The 20,084-nt window shown below is 42.0% G+C and overlaps 1 protein-coding gene across 1 annotated transcript in view; it reads right to left on the reverse strand.

Annotated features, from left to right (window-relative positions):
- The window catches only part of LOC145393722 (uncharacterized), an 848,279-nt gene that overhangs the window by 647,693 nt on the left and 180,502 nt on the right, over positions 1-20,084 (reverse strand). The window contains exons 22-24 of the mRNA XM_080267765.1: positions 10,039-10,245; positions 3,417-3,593; positions 2,915-3,102 (exon numbers count right to left, since the gene is read on the reverse strand). Of these exons, the coding sequence (XP_080123891.1) occupies positions 2,915-3,102; positions 3,417-3,593; positions 10,039-10,245 (572 nt within the window). The remainder of the gene's footprint in view (positions 1-2,914; positions 3,103-3,416; positions 3,594-10,038; positions 10,246-20,084) is intronic.

Genomic DNA, 20,084 nt, shown 5'->3' on the forward strand with positions numbered 1-20,084 from the left:
GGCCAAACCACCTCAATGTGTTTCTCCTAATGCTTTCTACCACATCCACATCACAATGCTCCTTCAACTCCTCATTTGTCTGTCTGTCTCTCCATGTAACTCCACATGCGCCTCTCAAATAACTATTTACAATGCTCTCACTGTTGACTTGTTCTTCCAACAAGGTTCAAGCTTCACTTCTATACGTCAGAGTTGGTATCACAATACCGTCATGCAGTGACCTTTTTTACTTCCATGCTCACTTCCCTATTTCTATCACTGCTTTCAAAGAATCAGCAACCTTTCTTCCTTGTTGTACCCTTTCAAGCACTTCATCCTCCAAATTTCCATCCTTACTCATCACATTACCCAAGTACCAAATGTAATCATACTTTCCTTTTCCTCCTCATCCAACCTCACTGTACATTCAGAGACTTCATTTCTCTTGAAGACCATAATTTTACTCTTCCCTGCATTCAATTTCTGATTCCGTTTCTTACACACTCTCCCAAACTCATTCACCGACCCTTGCAGCTCCCTTTTATCTTCACTTAACACTACAGTAACAAACAATGATACAGGAAGTTTCCAAATGCTGCCCTCTCTCATTAGAGTTGCTCCAACAACCACTGCCCTACACTGTACTGTATCTCTTTTATAACACCATCCTTATACAGACCGAAGAAGACTTAGATAAGTGTGCATTATAATATATCATAAATAAACTGTAAACTATGGATTCTGTGGGTTTGATATGCACTTTTGTGTAATATGGACTGATTGCATCATGCTAAATGTGTCAGCAAATGGTAAACAAAGTCAGCAGATCACCTGCTGGAAATGTACAGCAGCAGTGCAAGTATATACCATACCAGCATGTGTACTTCTAATTTAAATAAATAACTGAATTAAAAAGTATTTTCCCCAAAAACGTATTGGTGGATGTTAAATATGGATACTGCTGCAAAGTGCTTAAGAACAGAAGTGGGCATACAGAATGTGAGGAGAGAGAAGAGAAAAATACATTTAGTTAATAGCGGGTATTATACTATCTATCTATCTAGGTATTGACAGACGCCTCAATCCCATTTGGGGTGGCCACAAACAAATCGCCTCCATGTCGCCCTGTCCCCCGCCATTTCACTGCCCTGCTCCCAACTCACATCCCCCTCTCTCATATACCTCTCCACCCCATCCCTCCATCTCATCCACAGCCTCCCCCTCCCTCTTCCCCCCTCCACCTCACTCACATACACTCTCTTCGTCAGTCTCTCACCCTCCATCCTCTCCACATGGCCAAACCACCTCAGTGTGTTCCTCATAACGCTTCCTATCACATCCACATCCACACCACAATGCTCCTTTATATCCTCATTCGTCAGCCTGTCTCTCCACGTGACTCCACAGGCTCCTCTTAAATAACTCATTCCCACTGCTTTCACTATTGACTTGTGTCCTTCCAACAACGTCCAAGCTTCACTTCCATACATTAGAGTTGGTATCACAATACTGTCATGTAGTAACTTTTTCACTTCCATGCTCACTTCCTTGTTACTAATCACTGCTTTCAAAGAACCAGCAACCTTTCTTCCCTGCTGTACCCTTTCAAGCACTTCACCCTCTAAACCTCCATCCTTACTCATCACACTACCCAAGTATTTAAACGTCCTTACATTTTCCAATTCCTCACCATCCAACCTCGCTGTACATTCACTGACTTCACCTCTCTCAAAGACCATCAATTTACTCTTCCCTACATTCACCTTTAGACTACGTTTCTTACACACTCTCCAAAACTCATCCACCAAGCCTTGCAGCTCCCCTTCGTCTTCACTCAACAACACAGTATCATCTGCAAACAACAGTACAGGGAGTTTCCAAACACTATCCTCTCTCACCAGGGCCACTCCAACATCTACTACCCTACCTTGTACCTCTTTTATTACCCCATCCATGTACAGATTGAACAACCATGGAGACATGACACATCCCTGTTTCAACCCAACCTTCAAAGAGAAAAATTCACTTAGTTCACCATCCACACACACTGCAGCCTTAGCACCATCATACATGCTCTTCACTGCATTCAACAACTTCCCATCTACGCCATATATTCTTAATACTTTCCACAATCCTTGTCTATCCACCCTGTCATATGCTTTCTCCAAATCCATGAAAGCCGCATACAACTTCTTTCCCTTCTCTAGAAACTTTTCCACTGAAGATCTAAGAATGAATATCTGATCTACACAACCTCTTCCCTTCCTAAAGCCTCCCTGTTCTTCTCTAACTAATTCCTCTGTTCTTTCTCTAACTCTGTCAATAGGTATCCTACCATACTGAAAGTTATAATTAGTTTGAATTATTAGAAATATACAGTAATGGACATGTTACAAAAACACTGAAGTATATGACTCCTGTGGTAGGTTGGTTAGCCCATACTCTAAACTACAAGACTAAGACAAGAATACCCAGACAAATGTCCTTTCCAAAGTTCAAAATTTTCAAAAGTTTGAATAGTTCATGGATTCAAGCACTTTAAAGTCTTGGTGGTTGCACTGTACACACAATGTCCCACGCTGAAGTGGCCAAGGTGCAGCTAATGTTTTCTCTGGACCGGAAGCTAAACCAAATGGGAAAACCAGCTAAATCAATTACCAATAGTTGCTGAAAACTGTTGGGAAGAATGAAAAACTGTCATCTCCCCATCTTGAATGCTGAGTTATAACAACTGACATAAGAATATGATACTTGTCAAGAAAAAGTACAGTACTATAAAAAGAATGTAGAGCCACAGTACAGTATTCTGCCACTGATCTACAGGAAAGAGGCTGCAAAGTGATGGATATCTCCACTAACTTGAGCTGAATGAAATACAATAGTCAAGTCTGGAGCAGAAGTAAGGTTACCCTTAGGTGCCAAAATAATGGAATACCTGAGTTCCAGGCCCAGGCTAAGTGTGGAAGCCATGGGATTGGTGAGAAGGTCAAGAATGTTGACTTGTGAGCTTGCTCCAACAGTGGCCAGAACTCCTGCTTGCTGCCAGGCCACTATTGGCACACCCATCAGCCCATACACTTGCACCTGCTCATTCAGTACAGACCATCCGCTTGTTGCCTCTACCTACCATGGTATATTCAATAAACTTAGTGGAGCAATTCAAGCAGAGCTAGTAAACCAATGAAATATATCAGATAGTATAGCACTGGGGAAAAAAAAAAAAAAGGAACACTACGCAGTTGAGAAGGAGATGGAGAAAAAGGAGGAGGCGGGCATGAGTATGTACCACAGAAAATAAAAATGGTGTCATTAATCATATTAAGAAAATAAATACCAGTACCTTTGATATTTCATATAGTATATCATGAGCAACATAAGGCATATGGCCTGGCATAACATGCAGTGAACTACTGGTCAAACTTTAATACATTACATACATCAGAACTCATAAGGGTTGAATATGTAATGTCAAATATTTGCTCGAGCCAACCAGCTACTTGATCCTGCCAGTCTAAGCCGAGAGGGTCCACTGAGAACGAGGAAAAGAGTCCATCATGATCAGCCACACCACCCCATAGCCAACCTCGCAACTCTGTCTTTACCTCTTTTCTTGCCTGAAATACAGAACAGTACTGCTAAACCATCTTCTAGTTTCACCAAGACTTAAAGTTAGAATGCAGATGGACAGCAAAAACTCACAGGCGTACCATAACTGGAAGGGGATGGTAGCATAATTTTGTGTGCAAAAGCTACTTTTGCTTACCTTCAATGATATTTACAGTGCCAGTTTAGTCTTACATTCCTGCTTCTTATTTCTGATTTCATATATGAGCTTTTCAAAGCACTGTTTCATATACTGTAAGAAGGCTAAGTTCTCAATTATCAATATATACCATCAGGGGTTAGCCTCTCTGCAAATTGATCCAAATGGCTGTTTAAAAAAGAAAGAAAAAAAAATTATGCTTATTCCTACTGGCTTAATGATTAAAAGAGTAAACCCTTGTCTTTAGCGATACCTGACTTTCTTGGCTCCATTTTTTTGAGGGGGAATACACCATCATAAAACACTTTAATTTAAGGAGTATTTTTGTAATAATTTATCAAAATATGTTAAATAATCAAAAATACACAAGAAGATTCTAGTTTCTGGTTATGTTTTGCAACACTACAAAGGGTGTTTAGGTCATTACAGTGCATTGTTACAAAGGCTTACTGAAATTAAGTTTTAAATGTCTACTGTTTAAGAAGGGTGTTTTTTCTGAAGACAAAATGGTGTGAACTGGATATCTTTTTGGAGCTGAGATGTACTTTGCAAGTACAGGTGTGCCTATATGCTGTTAGTGATACTATAATCCCCCCTAGGGGTAGGTTTTTTTTTCGAGAATACTCCCCTAGTATCCCTGCTTGTCGTAAAAGGAGACTAAAAGGGTTGGCGGAGGGTTAGTGCCCCTCCCCGGAAAACAACTAACTAAAAAGACAAACAATAAGCCTCGGACAAGGACTGACCAAAAGATCACGATCAAGGACCGGACAAAGGACATGGTAATCGGAAAGTGGGAGGTAAGGGGAGCGAATGATGAGGTGAAAGAGAGAGAGATTGTCCAGGTCCTTGAGGGTGCGAAAGTTGATGTATGCGGAGTAACTGAAACTAAATGGAGAGGTGAGAGTGTGAGAGAATGGGAGTATGGATGGGGTATATGGGCAGGAGTAGGTGAGAATGACAGGGCAAAAGAAGGAGTATGTATAGTTGTGAGTAAAAGATGGAGGAAGAGCATAAGAGAGTATGGATCAATTCGGTCAAGGATTGTGTGATTAAGATTGAAAGTTGGAATACAAATGTGGGTGATTGTGTGTGTGTATGCGCCAACACAAGATCGTGCAAGTAGAGTGAGAGAAGAGTTCTGGACAAATGTGGAAGTGTGCATAGAAAAGTTTGGAAGGAATGAGAGAGTGTTTTTGATCGGTGATATGAATGGTAAAGTAGGGAATGTGAAGGTGGATGGAATAGTTGGTGAGTGGGGTGTGCCTGCTGAGATAGATGAGAATGGCAGTGCATTAGTGGACATTTGTGCTGGGAGAGGGTTGGTGATAGCCAATACCATCTTCAGGCACAGAATGATCCACAGGTATACATGGTGAGTGATGAGAAGGGTGGGTGGTGAACTGAATGAAAGGAAGGCAATGACCGATTATGTGTGTGTGGATGAAAGGAAGCGAAGATGTGTAATGGATGCAAGAGCTTACAGAGGTTGGGGGAGTGGACTTTCTGACCACTACTTGGTGTTGCCAGAATCAAGATCTAATTAGGATGGAGAAATAGAAGAAGGGAAGGATGGGAAGAAGGAATATTTGTAAGGAGAGTGGAAAGGTTACAAGAGGATGAGAAAAAGGCAGAGTATAAGAGAGAAGTGGAGGAATGATTGGACAAATATTAATTGGAGCAGATGGGGGACGTGGAAGGTGTGTGTAGGATATTCACAGAAGAAACAGGTACAGCATGTGATGTGGTGTGTGGGATGAAGAGAAGATGGAGGGGGGTGCAAGGAACAGCATGGTGGAATGAAGAGGTGAGATAGGCTGTGGCACAAAAGAAGAAAGCATACAATGAATGGATGAGAAATAGGGGCGTGGAAGAAGTTGAGAGGCGGAAGAGAGAGTTATATGTAGAAAGAAGGAGAGAGGTGAAAAGATTAGTAAGAGAGAGTAAGAAGAGAGTGGATGAGGAATTTGGAAGGAATTTGAGTGATAGTGGAGGGAATGTAAGAAAATGTTCTGGAATGAGGTGAAGAGAGTAAGACAGGGTGGAAGTGAAGTTAGCAGGGGAGTGAAAGATAAAAATGGTAGATTACTAGTGGAAAAGGGAGAAAATGTGAGCAGATGAAGAGAACACTTTAAGGAATTGCTGAACATAGAGGATGGAAGTAATGCAAGTATAAGTGGCTGGGGAATGGCTGGGAGGAGGGAGGTGAGGAGACAGGAAGAAATCAGTAGGATAGAAGTTGTGGAAGCAATGAAGAAAGTTAAATTGGGGAAAGCCCCAGGAATTGATGGAGTGTGTGGTGAAATGCTGAAGCATGGGAGAGAGATAGTAATAGAATGGATGTGGAAGATGTGCAGATTGGCCTAGGAGGAAGGTAGAGTCCCAGAGGATTGGAAGTCAGGTATAATTATTCTCTTGTACAAAGGAAAAGGGGAAAAAGAAGTGTGTGGTAATCATAGGGGCATGTGTCTTCTTAGTATAACAGGAAAAGTGTATGGTAGGATACTTATTGACAGAGTTAGAGAAAGAACAGAGGAATTAGTTGGAGAAGAACAGGGAGGATTTAGGAAGGGAAGAGGTTGTGTAGATCAGATATTCATTCTTAGATCTTTAGTGGAAAAGTTTTTAGAGAAGGGAAAGAAGTTGTATGCGGCTTACATGGATTTGGAGAAAGCATATGAAAGGGTGGATAGACAAGGATTGTGGAAAGTATTAAGAATATATGGAGTAGATGGGAAGTTGTTGAATGCTGTGAAGAGTATGTATGATGGTGTTAAGGCTGCAGTGCGTGTGGATGGTGAACTGAGTGAATTTTTCTCTTTGAAGGTTGGGTGGAAACAGGGATGTGTCATGTCTCCATGGTTGTTCAATCTGTACATGGATGGGGTAATAAAAGAGGTACAAGGTAGGGCAGTGGATGTTGGAGTGGCCCTGGTGACAGAGGATAGTGTTTCGAAACTCCCTGAACTGTTGTTTGCAGATGAAACTGTGTTGTTGAGTGAAGACACAGGAGAGCTTCAAGGCTTGGTGGATGAGTTTGGGAGAGTGTGTAAGAAATGGAATCTAAAGGTGAATGTAGGGAAGAGTAAAGTGATGGTCTTTGAGAGAGGTGAAGTCAGTGAATGTACAGTGAGATTGGATGGTGAGGAATTGGAAAATGAGAGTACATTTAAGTACCTGGGTAGTGTGACGAGTAAGGATGGAGGTTTGGAGGGTGAAGTGCTTGAAAGAGTACAGCAGGGAAGAATGGTTGCTGGTTCCTGGAAAGCAGTGATTAATAACAGGGAAGTGAGCATGGAAGTGAAAAAGTTACTACATGACAGTACTGTGATACCAACTCTAATGTATGGAAGTGAAGCTTGGACGTTGCTGGAAGGACACAAGTCAAGAGTGAGAGCAGTGGAAATAAGTTATTTAAGAGGAGCCTGTGGAGTCACCTGGAGAGACAGGCTGACAAATGAGGATATAAAGGAGCGTTGTGGTGTGGAAGTGGATGTGATAGGAAGCATTAGGAGGAATACACTGAGGTGGTTTGGCCATGTGGAGAGGATGGAGGGTGAAAGACTGACGAAGAGAGTGTATGTGAGTGAGGTGGAGGGGGGAAGGGGGAGGGGGAGGCCGAGGATGAGATGAAGGGATGGGGAGGAGAGGTATATGAAAGATGGGGGTGTGAGTTGGGAGCAGGGCAGTGAAATGGCGGGGGACAGGGCGACATGGAGGCGATTAGTTTGTGGCTACCCCGAACGGGATTGAGGCGTTTGGCGATAGATAGATAGATACTATAATTATAATTTGAAAAGCACTACAAGCATGCCTCATTAAAGTTTGGGATGCAAGTAAAATATCAATATCTTTTCCATGTAACAGATACAGTAATTCCTCACTTTGCAATGGAGATGAGTACCTGAAAACTACTGTATTATATGAAAAATTCAGTAGCTTATAGTGAGGGCTATGTTCCAGTACGAAAGGATATCTTCTGAAAAAATATTTTTAAAAATCACATTCAAGGCCGCAAAACTGGTGTCAGAATGTTAATAAAGTTATCAGTAACTGTGTATCAGTGACCCCTCCATTTGCGTGGGTTCCACATGCGCTATTCACCATTTGGGCATATAAAAAAACCCTACCCATGCCTGAATGTGGTGAAAAAGAACAATATGCATGGGAAAATTCCTGAAATTGGTCTCCATAACAAAGAATGCCAGGTTCTGACATTCAAACCACCGTGTCCCGTTGACGTATATATACATCCATACGTTTTGTCACTGTCAGTTCCGTTGATGTATATAAACGTGCATCAATTGCAAGGTCCCTAATTTCCACAATTTTCAATTTTCGCATGTGATTTTTGGTACGTATACACGGGACACCTTCCTCTACAAGATGCCAGGCAGGGACAATGCCTTACCCCGCATGACCTCCCCCCCCCCCGCACGCCATTGTCTCGACAATTCACCTGTTACCAGTGACCTGGCCAGTAAAGACATGTCGTGCCATGGTACGAAATTCAGGGCCAGAGTGATTCCCCAATCGATGACAATGTGGAGGACAATGTTTACGCAGCATTAGAGGAAGAAACAGTCAGAAACGACTGTTGCCAAAAAAGGTCATGTATGATGATGTGTTTGGTGAGTGAAACAATGCTTATATTGCCTATATTACAGTGTGAAAACCAATATACTCTCGTACTACATACATATTCGTACCAAATAAATAAATAAGTACTGTTTATGAGTGGTGTGGAATAGTTACCCTCCCATAGAACTCGTTTTCTTTGCAGCCAGCCTGATAGAAAACCCAGTACGGTAAGGGGTACTGCTACCTGTATCGAGTATTTTAAACTTCAGGTGAGCGATTTCTCTATGAATTTTCGATGTTTCTCACCAAAAGCGGAAGTTTGAGCCAAAAATTTTTTTTTCCAAAATTGGTCGGGATTGGGGGGAGTCAGCGATGGAAAATCGGTCGGGATGGGGCAGGTTAAAGTCCTACTTGGCGATGTATGTCAACTTGGCCGGCAACATTTACACCAATTTGGCCACTCTCAATTGTGAACCAGATGACTCTTTTCTCTCATATGTATCACAATTAGAGGGCCAGCATTCTTAACAGTGTATTCTTGGCTGAGAATACGAAATTCTCATAGTTAATTATTCCTCATCATTAATTTCTATCCTCATGAATACGATACTTCTCAAAACACTCCTTGTTCTTTTAGTCAAATTTACCCTAAAATAACTCTGCCAACATTCAATCTAATTTACTCAGGTCAAATCAAATGCTTACTACAGTAAGTACTTTATAAGTGAGTGTGGAATGCATACAGCATTATTACATTTTGACGTTATCTGCGTGCGGAAGCCAGTCGCCGCAAGGCACATCATTACCATAGGAATGAAACCGATATGTAGGCAGTGACCCGCCACACTGGCCGTCTGTATCTTCATGTATATTCTCTCTCACCTGTCTTGTCAGAATGATTCATTAACAAAAACTTGGGGGGATTTAATGCATGCTAAACACAAAAACAATACATACATACATCATCTAATCAATAAAGCAGTTTGATTACTGACTGTGCTGTTAAATGCAGTGACAATTATTATACAATAACTTTAACCCATTGTAAACTGGCTACTAGTGTAGGTAGAAAGGTATCAGCAGGTTCCTTTGTTGTTCTGTCCATTACTACTTGTACACTCTAATTAACCTATCTTATGCCCAGTCATGTTCCTAGAGGTTGTATGTTTACTCCACTGAATGTTAGGTATGATTTGCGGTGCAATAAAAATTTTTCAAGAGAGGCAAAAGGGAGATTCTGGGAAAATTTCTGTATTTCACCGTATGAGTTAGCCATACAACATGGGCTTCACTGGTACCATATGAGTGCTTTGATTCGCACAGTAAAAGTCAGTGACATATTAGCTGCAAAAATAGAGGAGTCACTGTACAATATGCAATAAGCAGTCTATAGAAATGATAGAGATAACTGAGTGTGATTTGTAACAGCCTAATCTTGACCCTTCATTGCAAATTCTAACTGCTTAATAATGACTAATGGCATGTTATGTCAAAAGTGTTCCTATATTTAACACTGTAACACTTTATAATAAAAAATGTGTTGTGAAAGTGTTAAACAAAGAATTCTTATACTGTACCATAAATCTGGGGAAACTGAAAATCAGCTTCATAAGTAGCAATGGAATCTGAATACATAATTACTGCAATTTACATTAACAGCAAAAAACGATAGCTTAAAGAAAGATGACAAAATGTGGACCTTTTGTATTCTCACTCACCTTAGCAAGAATGCGTGAAATATCAGTATGACTGCTGCTCCTCTTCTGGCGGTGGCTGTGGACAAATTCCTGTGTGACTGCAGTAAAGAGCTCCTGTACCTTGACCAACAGATTCCACAGCCATGGCCCAACTCCCTCCTGAGCCATGCCACCAGGTCCAACGATACTTTGTAAAAGCTCTTCCAAGTTCTCTAAGCGCACACCACCCTGCAGAGGAAGAATTTTCTATTACAATCTCCACCTTAACCCCTTTAATACGATGGTATTTCATGTTAACTCCCAGACAATGTAGCTTGGTTTTGGAGAGATTCTTTGCTGTGGCAAGGTTAGAAAGTCTCCTATAACCCATTCATAATCTATTTCTAATCCCAAACTAAATAAAATAATTTAAAGGTAGCAATAATTAAATCAATTTTTTCAATAAATTTTAAAAATGCATCCCTTACTGCTGATTTTTGTCCTATTGCAGTTTAGTCCACATACCTTAATGGCAGACTAAAAGCCACCTCACAACCGAAGCTGTGCATGCCACAATACATTTGAAGTGCTACATGTTTCACATGGCAGCTAGGATAATTCAGAGATGGCTCAAACCAGATGCTACGCTACATTCAGCAAGTGTCACGAGAGTAGACCCTAACTTCAGACTGCATTGGAAGAACAGAAGAAAAGAAAGACAGGAGGATGCAGTTCCAAAAAAGACAGTAGAAAGCCGCAAGAGGATGAATGAAAGGCAAAATACAAGAGTGATGTGGAAGACAAACTGGGTAGATGTGAGCTGAAGCAGATGGATGAACTGAAAGGCATGTGTAAGACATTCACAAAAGAAATCTGCATAGCATGTGAAGAAGTGTGTAACGTGAACAGATGTAAAGGGGTACAAGGAATAGCATGGTGGAATGAAGAAGTAGTACGTGTGAAATGAAACGTAGCAAATTAACCCCTACACCGCGGGCATGTTTACCAATGTTTTGCGTGTGCCGCGGGGTTATTCGGGCTCCGACAGACTCTCAAAAAATACTTGCCAAAAATCAGTTATTAGTCCTAGAATATTAAAATTACATATGCTTATGGCACATACCTTCAGCTTTCTCCTGGAATGTTTGTTGAGCCTTCGTCGGTTACCGTAGGACTTGTGGAGACCTCTGAAGTTGGGTAACGAAGTCTCCACTTTACACTTCCCGACAACCCGTAATATGATTACCACAGCCGATATTAACACTATAAACACTACTCTATGATTTTCAAGTAGTTTGGGATCCATACTCCAAAAAAAAACCCACTGTGAAAGCAATGAAAATTACGAGCGCGTCTGACCATCGCACTTGCGCTAGTTCGCTCTTGGTACTCTGTCATTTATTATTCATGAAACCCCTCACACTTTATATTTCTATTACTATATAACACTTATATATATCTACAGTCTTTATCCATAAGTTTCCTTCAGTAGTATTAGTTTATTGTCACTGTAGGGATTCAATTTCTTTCAGCAAAATACATAGCATTCACTTTCTCGTCCTGTATACTAGCATTGAGAGTGAATGTCACTTTCACCTTCATTCTCATAACTCATAGTATTCAGACATGCTAGAGTGAAATTTTCACTTTCATTACTCCTAGGGTATATACTCATATTCTTATAATACTACTCATTTACATTTCTATTTACATTCTCTATTTTATTTACGTTATTTACATTTCTATTTTATTTACACTGTGTTATGCACTGTCACTTGAAGTAACTTCTGAAACTATTTTCCACTGTTCACGTATATTTACATTCATTACTTTCACTTGCTGTTTACACGTTATTTACACATTATTTACAATTCCACTTGCACTGTTTTACTCAATAGAAAGATCGTAGTCACTCTTTTATCAATTGTCAGCCCTTTACCTCTTTCCACACGAGGTTTAGTAGGGGGTAAAGGTCACAGGGCCCTTTGCATGGGGGTGAAAAGTCTCTGAAGCTAGCAAGAGCGAACTGACGTACCTCCACGTTAGAAGATGAGAGTGAACTGATAAGGGTGGGCTGGGGTGGTGGCCTACCTAGGGAAATTCATTAATACCAATGTTAGCCTCTTGAAACAGCTATATATAGCACTGAAATGATTGGCAGGAAATCTAGACAATACATTATAAATTAGGTAGTTCCAGGTGAATGTAAATATCACTTAGGCTTCTCCCTTCCCTCCTTATATGTATATTTATTACGAAAATTGATTATACGGCATATTTCAAGGGGAAATAAACAGCGAAAATTAGCGAACGAGTACACGTGAGGTGTTGTCAGGTGATAATTAGCCAATTCCAGGTGTATGGCACTCTCACTTACCTTATTTCTTTCTTGTACATATTATTTGGTATAAGAATAGGGCATAGGGCTTATTTCAATGGATGAAATCAGTGAAAAATTCCAGGGAAGATTTACTTAGCGTAGCACGGCCGGGCAGGCGAGAGGATAGGGTAATGGAGGGGGGGTAGGGAGGGAAGTCAAGAACGGGGAGAAATGGCTAAATTGTCAACAATGGATGGGAGTACAGATGAGATTAGGAGTGCTGACTAGTGTTGGACATTGGCAGTACTGATAAATGATACAAGCCCCCACTTGGAAGCCCGGGTGAATTCAAAATAACACAGAATCACAAAAGTGACGCCCCGCGGTATGATCTCTTGCTCCCAAGCGTGACGAAAGTGACGCCCCGCGGTTAAGGGGTTAATCACTAGTCTAGCCGAGATTCGAACACAGGCCCTTGCGCTTCATCCGCACACGTTACCACTGAGCCAAACAGATGATCCTTGTTTTGGCTACAGGCAACATGGGCATTTACAGACCCCATTACAAGGTGAAACAGGCTGTAGCTTTCTAGAACGAAGACATACTGCAACTGGATGGGAAATGGAGGAATGGATGAGGTGGAGAGATGGAAAAGAGAGCTACATGCAGAGAAAAGGAGAGAGGTGAAAAGATTAGTAAGACTAAGAAATGTGTGGATGATGAGTTTAAAAGAAATCTGAGTGCAGTGTGGAGGGTATGTAAGAAACTACAGTATTCTGGAAGCAGGTCAAGAATACACGACTAGAAGATAGAGGAAGCAGTAGAGGAGTGAATGACAAAAATGGCAGAATATTGGCAGAGAAGGTAGAAAAGTGAGAAAAAGGAAAGAACATTTTAGGGAACAGAGATTGAAAGCAGTGTAAGTATAGGTAGTTGGGGAATGGCTGGGTTAATAACAGAGGCGAGTAAGGAGAGATCGGTTGGATGAAAGTATTAGAAGCAATGAAGAAGTAAAAATGAGGAATGCCCCATGAACTGATGGAGTGTGTGGTGAAATGTTGGAATATGGAAGAGAGTTACTCATACTAACAGAATGAATATAGATGTGCAGATTGGCCTGCGAGGCAGGTAGCATCCTGGAGGTCAGATATAACTGTTCCCCAGTAAAAAGGAAAACGGAGAAGAGAAGTATGTAGTACTCATGGAGGTATTTTTCTTCTCAGTTTAATAGGAAAAATATATGGTAAGATATTTATTGCCAGAGTTAAGGAAATACCTGTAACTGAGGAATTAGTTGGAGTAGAACAAGGGGGTTTTAGGAAGAGAAGAGGCTGCACTGATCAGACATTCATCCTAAGATGATTAGTGGAAAAGAATCTACAGAAGGGAATGAAAGTGTATGATGTTTTCATGGATTTGGAGAAAGCATATGACAAAGGAGATGGACATGGAATGTGGAATGATTAAAATTATATGGAGTATGACGAGAAGTTGTTGAATGTTGTGAAGATGAAAGCTGCAGTGCATGCGTGCGTGTGTGCATGCATGCATGTGTGTGTGTGTGTGTGTGTGTGTGTGTGTGTGTGTGTGTGTGTGTGTGTGTGTGTGTGTGTGCTTATGCGTGCGTACATGCATGTGTGTGGGGGGGGGACAGTGGACCACATGACTTCTATTATCTGAGAGTTGGACTGAAACTGGCATATGTCATGTCTCATGGCTGTTCACTTTACACAGTTTTTTTTTTTTTTTTTATGTGAGGAAGAAGGAATCAAAGGCCATGAGCCCGCAATAAGTGTTCCCTCCAAGAGAAAAACAAAATACGAGAGAGCCAAATTCAAGATCCATTCATTTCGAGATGCCTGGACACACTGCGTTTGAAAGACTGGAGATCATAGGCAGCAGGAAATACAGACAGAGGGAGACAGTTCCAGAGTTGACCTGTTGCATGAATGAAGGACTGGGAGTAACGGTTAACTCTTGCATTAGAGAGTTGGACAGAAAAGGGATGAGAGTTTGCTGCTAGACGGGTGCGACGCGCCCGTCGTAGAGGTGGAGGAATGCATGTAGACAGTTCAGAGGAGTAGTGACCATTAAAGTAGCGATAGAAACGAGATTAAGATGCAACAGTGCGGTGAAGAGACAGAGGTTGAAGGGAGTCAGAAAGAGGAGGAGAGTTAATGAGACGAAAAGCCTTTGATTCCACCCTATTGAGAAGAGCTGTATGTGGGGAGCCTCCCCACACATGAGAGTTGTACTCCATACAGGGGCAGATAAAACTCCTGTATAGAGTCAACAATTGTGCAGGGGTAAAGAAAGAACGGAGTCGGCTTAGCACACCCAATCTCTTGGAAGCAGATTTTACAAGAGATGTAATATGATCTTTCCAAGATAAGTCCCGAGTAAATGAAACCCCAAGCATGTTCAAGGATGATGCAGGATTAAGCTGAATATTATTAAACATTAGTGGGTATACATGTGGAAGATTTTGACGGGTTGATAGGTGTAAAAACTGAGTCTTAGATGCATTAAAAACAAGATTATTTTTACCCCAGTCAGAGATACGAGCCACGTCAGACATTAGGTGTGCCATAGCCTCATCCCTTGTTTGTTGAAGTAACTGCTGAGATGGGCGTTGAGGGAACCGAATGGAAAGGTGAAGGGTGGAGTCATCAGCGTATGAGTGGATAGGGTTAGATGTACGGCTTAGAAGGTCACTGGTGAATAAAAGGAAGAGAGTTGGTGATAGGACAGAGCCCTGAGGAACACCACTGTTGATAGATCTAGGAGAAGAATGATGGCTGTCTACAAAGGCGGCAGAACAACCAGAAAGGAAGCTAGCGATGAAGGCACAGATAGAAGGATAGAAACCGTAAGAGGGCAGTTTGGAAATTAAAGATTTATGCCAGACTTGATCGAAAGCCTTTGAGATGTCAAGTGCAATGGCAAAGCTTTCACCAAAGTCCTGAAAGGAGGATGACCAAGAGTCTGAAAGGTAGGTGAGAAGATCGCCAGTGGAGTGTCCCTGACGGAACCTGTACCGACGATCAGAAAGAAGGTTGTGATAGGAAAGATGCCTTAAAATTTTTCTATTGAGAATTGACTCGAAAACTTTTGAAATACAGGACGTTAAAGCAACTGGACGATAGTTGGAGGGTTGGGAGAGGTCACCCTTTTTGGGGACTGGCTGAATGAGAGCAAACTTACAGCAAGAAGGAAAGGTACAAGTTGACAGACACAGGTGAAAGAGTTTGCCTAGGCAGGGCGTAAGCACAGAAGCACAGTTCTTGGGAACAACATGAGGGACTCCATCAGGCCCATATGCCTTGTTAGTATTGAGGCCAGTGATGGCAGAAAATACATCAGCTGAAGAAATTTTAATGTCATCCATGAGGAAGTCAGAGGGGGGAAGTGATGGAGGAACAGCACCGGAATCGTCTAAGGTGGAATTGGAGGAGAAAGTCTATGCGAAGAGATCTGCTTTATCAGTAGAAGAAATAGCTACAGAACCATCAGAGTAGAAAAGAGGAGGGAAAAATGATGAGGTAAAGTTGCTAGAAAGGTTTTTGGCAAGGTGCCAGAAGGAGCGGGAAAAATTCGAGTTGGAGAGTTGACAGCATTTAGTACGGATGAAATTATTTTTAGAGTGAACAGACTTAGCACGATTCCAGGCAGAAACGTAAAGATGATGTGATTCAGGGGTGGGTTGGCTCCAGTACCTTTTGTAGGCCCTCTCCTTGTTGCGGACAGGATTAGAACAAGCGTGATTAAACCAAGGCTTTCTTGCGTTAGTCAAAGGATACGAGAAAGGAATGTATGCTTCCATGTCCGAGAGAATAACCTCCATAATGCACAAGGCACACTCAGATGGCTCCCGGCCATGGAAGCAATAATCATCCCAGGGAAAATCAGAGACGTACTGCCTGAGGGCCTCCCAATCCGTGGCTCCAAAATGCCACAGGCGACGTTTCCCTGGAGGGTCCACAGGCCGTACCGGAGTGATAGGACAGGTTAAGGTGATAAGGTTGTGATCGAAGGAGCCCAACGGAGAGAAAAGATTAATGGTGTATGCAGAAGGATTAGTTGTATGGAAGAGGTCAAGTATGTTGGAGCTCTCTCCAAGGCGGTCTGGGATACCGGTAGGGTGCTGTACAAGCTGCTCTAGGTCATTAAGGATAGAAAAGATGTAGGTTTGTTCACCAGGTGGATCAGAGATGGAGTTATAGAAGAGATACAAGGTAGGACAGTGGAAGCTGGAGTGTCTCTAATGTGAAAGAGTAGAGTTTTTGGAATTTCCTGTAGGGGAGGCGGTGGCTCAATCGGTAGAGAGTTGGCCTGCAGTCCTGACGGACCCGGGTTCAAATCCCGCTGAGGCAGGGAACAGTTTAAGGATTTGAATTTCACAAAAATCAGACTTTACTGATCTACCAGAAGCCCCGCCGACATGTCGTAAAAATACCCCCGCTAATACCAATACACCAGTCCTGTATGAGACAGCCCTAGCATGTATTCAATATGGACGGTGGGTGTTAGGGCCGAAGTGGTGACATGTAGAGGTGTCCGGTACGTAGGAGGACTATTGGGCCTTGAAAGCAGGCTGTGAAGCCTATGCCCGGAGTCGGTCACATAAAAAAAAAAAAAAAAAAAAAAAAAAAAAACTTGTTTGCTGATGACACTGTAATGTTAAGTGAAGATGAATGTGAGCTGCAAGGCTTGGTAATTGAATTTGGAAGTGTATGCAAAATGGAACCTAAAGGTTTACATAGATAAAGTTATGGTCTTTGAGAGAAATGAAGTCACAGAATGCACAGTGAGGCTGGATGGTGAGGAAGTGGAGTGTGTGAGTGTCTACAAACACTTGGACAGTGGTGAATAAGGATGGAAGTTCAGAGGATAAGTGCTTGAAGAGGTACAGCAGGGAGGAAAGGTTGCTGGGTCACTGAATGCAGTGATAAAAAAAAAAAAAATTGAAAAAAAAAAAAAAGTCACTATGACAGCACTGTGATATCCATTATAATGTACGGAAGCGAAGCTTCGACCCTGTTGGATGGGCGCAAGTCAAGAGTAAGAACATTAGAAATAAGTTATTTGAGAGGATTTTGTAGTGGAGACAGATTCTGCATGGTGCAGAAGAGAATCATGACCAAGAAGGAAGAGTAAGTGGAGTGTTCACAGAGTGAGAGGGGATACTCATAGGCTTAAACAAATAAAGATGATAATGATAAGATGGTTGCGTAACATGTCTTTGAAATGACAGGCATGGGGTGTTTAATAATATTCAGCTTAATCTTGCAGCACCCTTGAACATACTTGGAGTTTCATTTACTCGGGACTTATCTTGGAAAGATCATATTACATCTCTTGTAAAATCTGCTTCCAAGAGATTAGGTGTGCTAAGCCGACTCCGTTCTTTCTTTACCCTTGCACAATTGTTGACTCTATACAGGGGTTTTATCCGCCCCTGTGTGGAGTACAACTCCCATGTGTGGGAAGGCTCCCCACATACAGCTCTTCTCAATAGGGTGGAGTCAAAGGCTTTTCGTCTCATTAACTCTCCTCCTCTTACTGACTCCCTTCAACCTCTGTCTCTTCGCCGCACTGTTGCATCTTTATCTCTTTTCTATCGCTACTTCAATGGTCACTGCTCCTCTGAACTGTCTGCACGCATTCCTCCACCTCTACGATGGGCACGTAGCACCCGTCTAGCAGCAAACTCTCATCCCTTTTCTGTCCAACTCTCTAATGCAAGAGTTAACCATTACTCCCAGTCCTTCACTTATGCAACTGATCAACTCTGGAACTGTCTCCCTCTGTCTGTGTTTCCTGCTTCCTATGATCTCCAGTCTTTCAAACGAAGTGTGTCCAGGCATCTCAAAATGATCGGATCTTGAATTTGGCTCTCTCTTTAGCTTGGAAGGAACAACAATTGCGGGCTCGTGCCCTTTGGTTCCTTCTTCTTCGCATTTAAAAAAAAAAAAAAGATTGCAAATGATGAGCTCAGAGGAAGGATGGGATTTGAATGTATTAGTGCTGTGATGAGAAGGGGCAAATTGAGACTGTTTGAGCATATGGAAAGGATGTGAATAACAACTGGGTGGGGAGGGGGAAAGTGAACAATGAAGATAAAGATGCTTGAGGCAGGCCGAAAATTACCTCGGACAAGATCTCAGGGATAAAGGACTAAACAGAGAGGCTATTAAAGATCAAGCTGCATGGAGAGCTGCCAATTGGTGACCCAAGGCTGATGCATGCATGCCTGTTGGAGCCTTTATAAACAAAACAATATGAAACAATGTGGAGTTATATGGACAGACTGAAAGACAAATGTGGAAGTAAAGAAGCATTGTTATAATGATACGAATGTGACTGAAAGTCTATCTATAGCCAGACACCAAAATCCCATAGGTGGTGGCTGTTTGACTCTGTTCATTGTTTTATGGGGAGGAGCATTAATCCTCCACGAATCCACATCTTGACACACAGGGAACATGTATGGGTTAATTATATGGTTACCACCCAGCACTGTAAATGGTTTCCTGGCTTACAGGGAACCATTATGCTGATCACTAAGTGTAAAGCCACCTGGAAATGAAAGAAGAGTATTAAAAAGTGACAGGAAAGATGTAAGAAATAGGTAGAGAGGAAGGCAGACACAGAAGAAGAATGAAAAAGGTGAAGGAAGAAGTAGGCTACACTATATCAAGTGAGTGGATGATGGCTGCCACCATCTTCTGACTGAAAGTGTTATATGAAATATTATGAAATGGTTTGACCATGTCAAAAAGGTGGAGAATGACAGACTGACTAGACGAAAGTATGTAAATGATGTGGAAGGGGGGAGGGGAGGACCAAGGATGAGGTGGAGGAATGGTGTGGAGAGACATATAAGAGAAAGGGGAATGTGAGTTGGAGGGAGGGCAGTCAAATGGCAAGGTGATGTGGAGGTCATTTGTTTTAGGCCAGTCCTTACAGGATAAAGGCATCTGGCTACAGAGTGACAGATCGAGAGGGTGGAGAATGAGAGATGGAATAGGCAAGTATATATGAGTGAGGTCAAAGGGGGAGGGGGGGAGATCATGGATGATGTGAGGGAATGGCATGGAGAGATAAATAAGAGAAAGGGGCATTTGCGTTAAAGGGTGGGCAGTCAAATGGCACGGGTCAGGGCAATGTGGAAGCAATATGTTCTTGGCTATCCCTTACAGGATTAAGGCATCTGGCTACAGACAGACTGATAGATGAATATTTTTTTCACAAGGTATGGTGAACCCTCTTGGTCTCTGAAAATAAAGATGCACTTGCTTGACAATCAGACATTTTGAAATGAGAGGGGAGGTTGGTAATGCTCTAAGCACGTCTTACTGAACAGGAGTATGAGCAAGCAGTCATGAGTACATGAAGTGAGCTGTGTGGCAGGACACAACTAGGCAAACAGTCTGGAAGTGAAAAGACCTTTCAAAACTTTGACACTTAGTTGATTAAGTTTGTTAAAAGCAGTACTGACACCCTGCCAATATATTTTACTTTTTCTCGAATTTCCACTGCGAAATATGGGTAATTAACCATACAGTATAATGATCTCTCTCTCTATCTATCTATTGCCAGATGCCATAATCCCAGAAGGGGTGACTGTTCGACTTTGAGTTACTTGTTTTACGGGGAGGGGCACTAACCCTAGGCCAACCCATTTGATGTCATGCAGGGAACACGTATGGGCTGGTTACATGGTTATCACCCGACACTAAATGGTTTCCTGGCTTACAAGATGCCA

This window comes from Coenobita brevimanus, chromosome 25 (genome assembly GCF_032717465.1).
Source record: "Coenobita brevimanus isolate Jiangsu-jjx chromosome 25, ASM3271746v2, whole genome shotgun sequence".
In the NCBI taxonomy this organism is placed as follows: domain Eukaryota; kingdom Metazoa; phylum Arthropoda; class Malacostraca; order Decapoda; family Coenobitidae; genus Coenobita; species Coenobita brevimanus.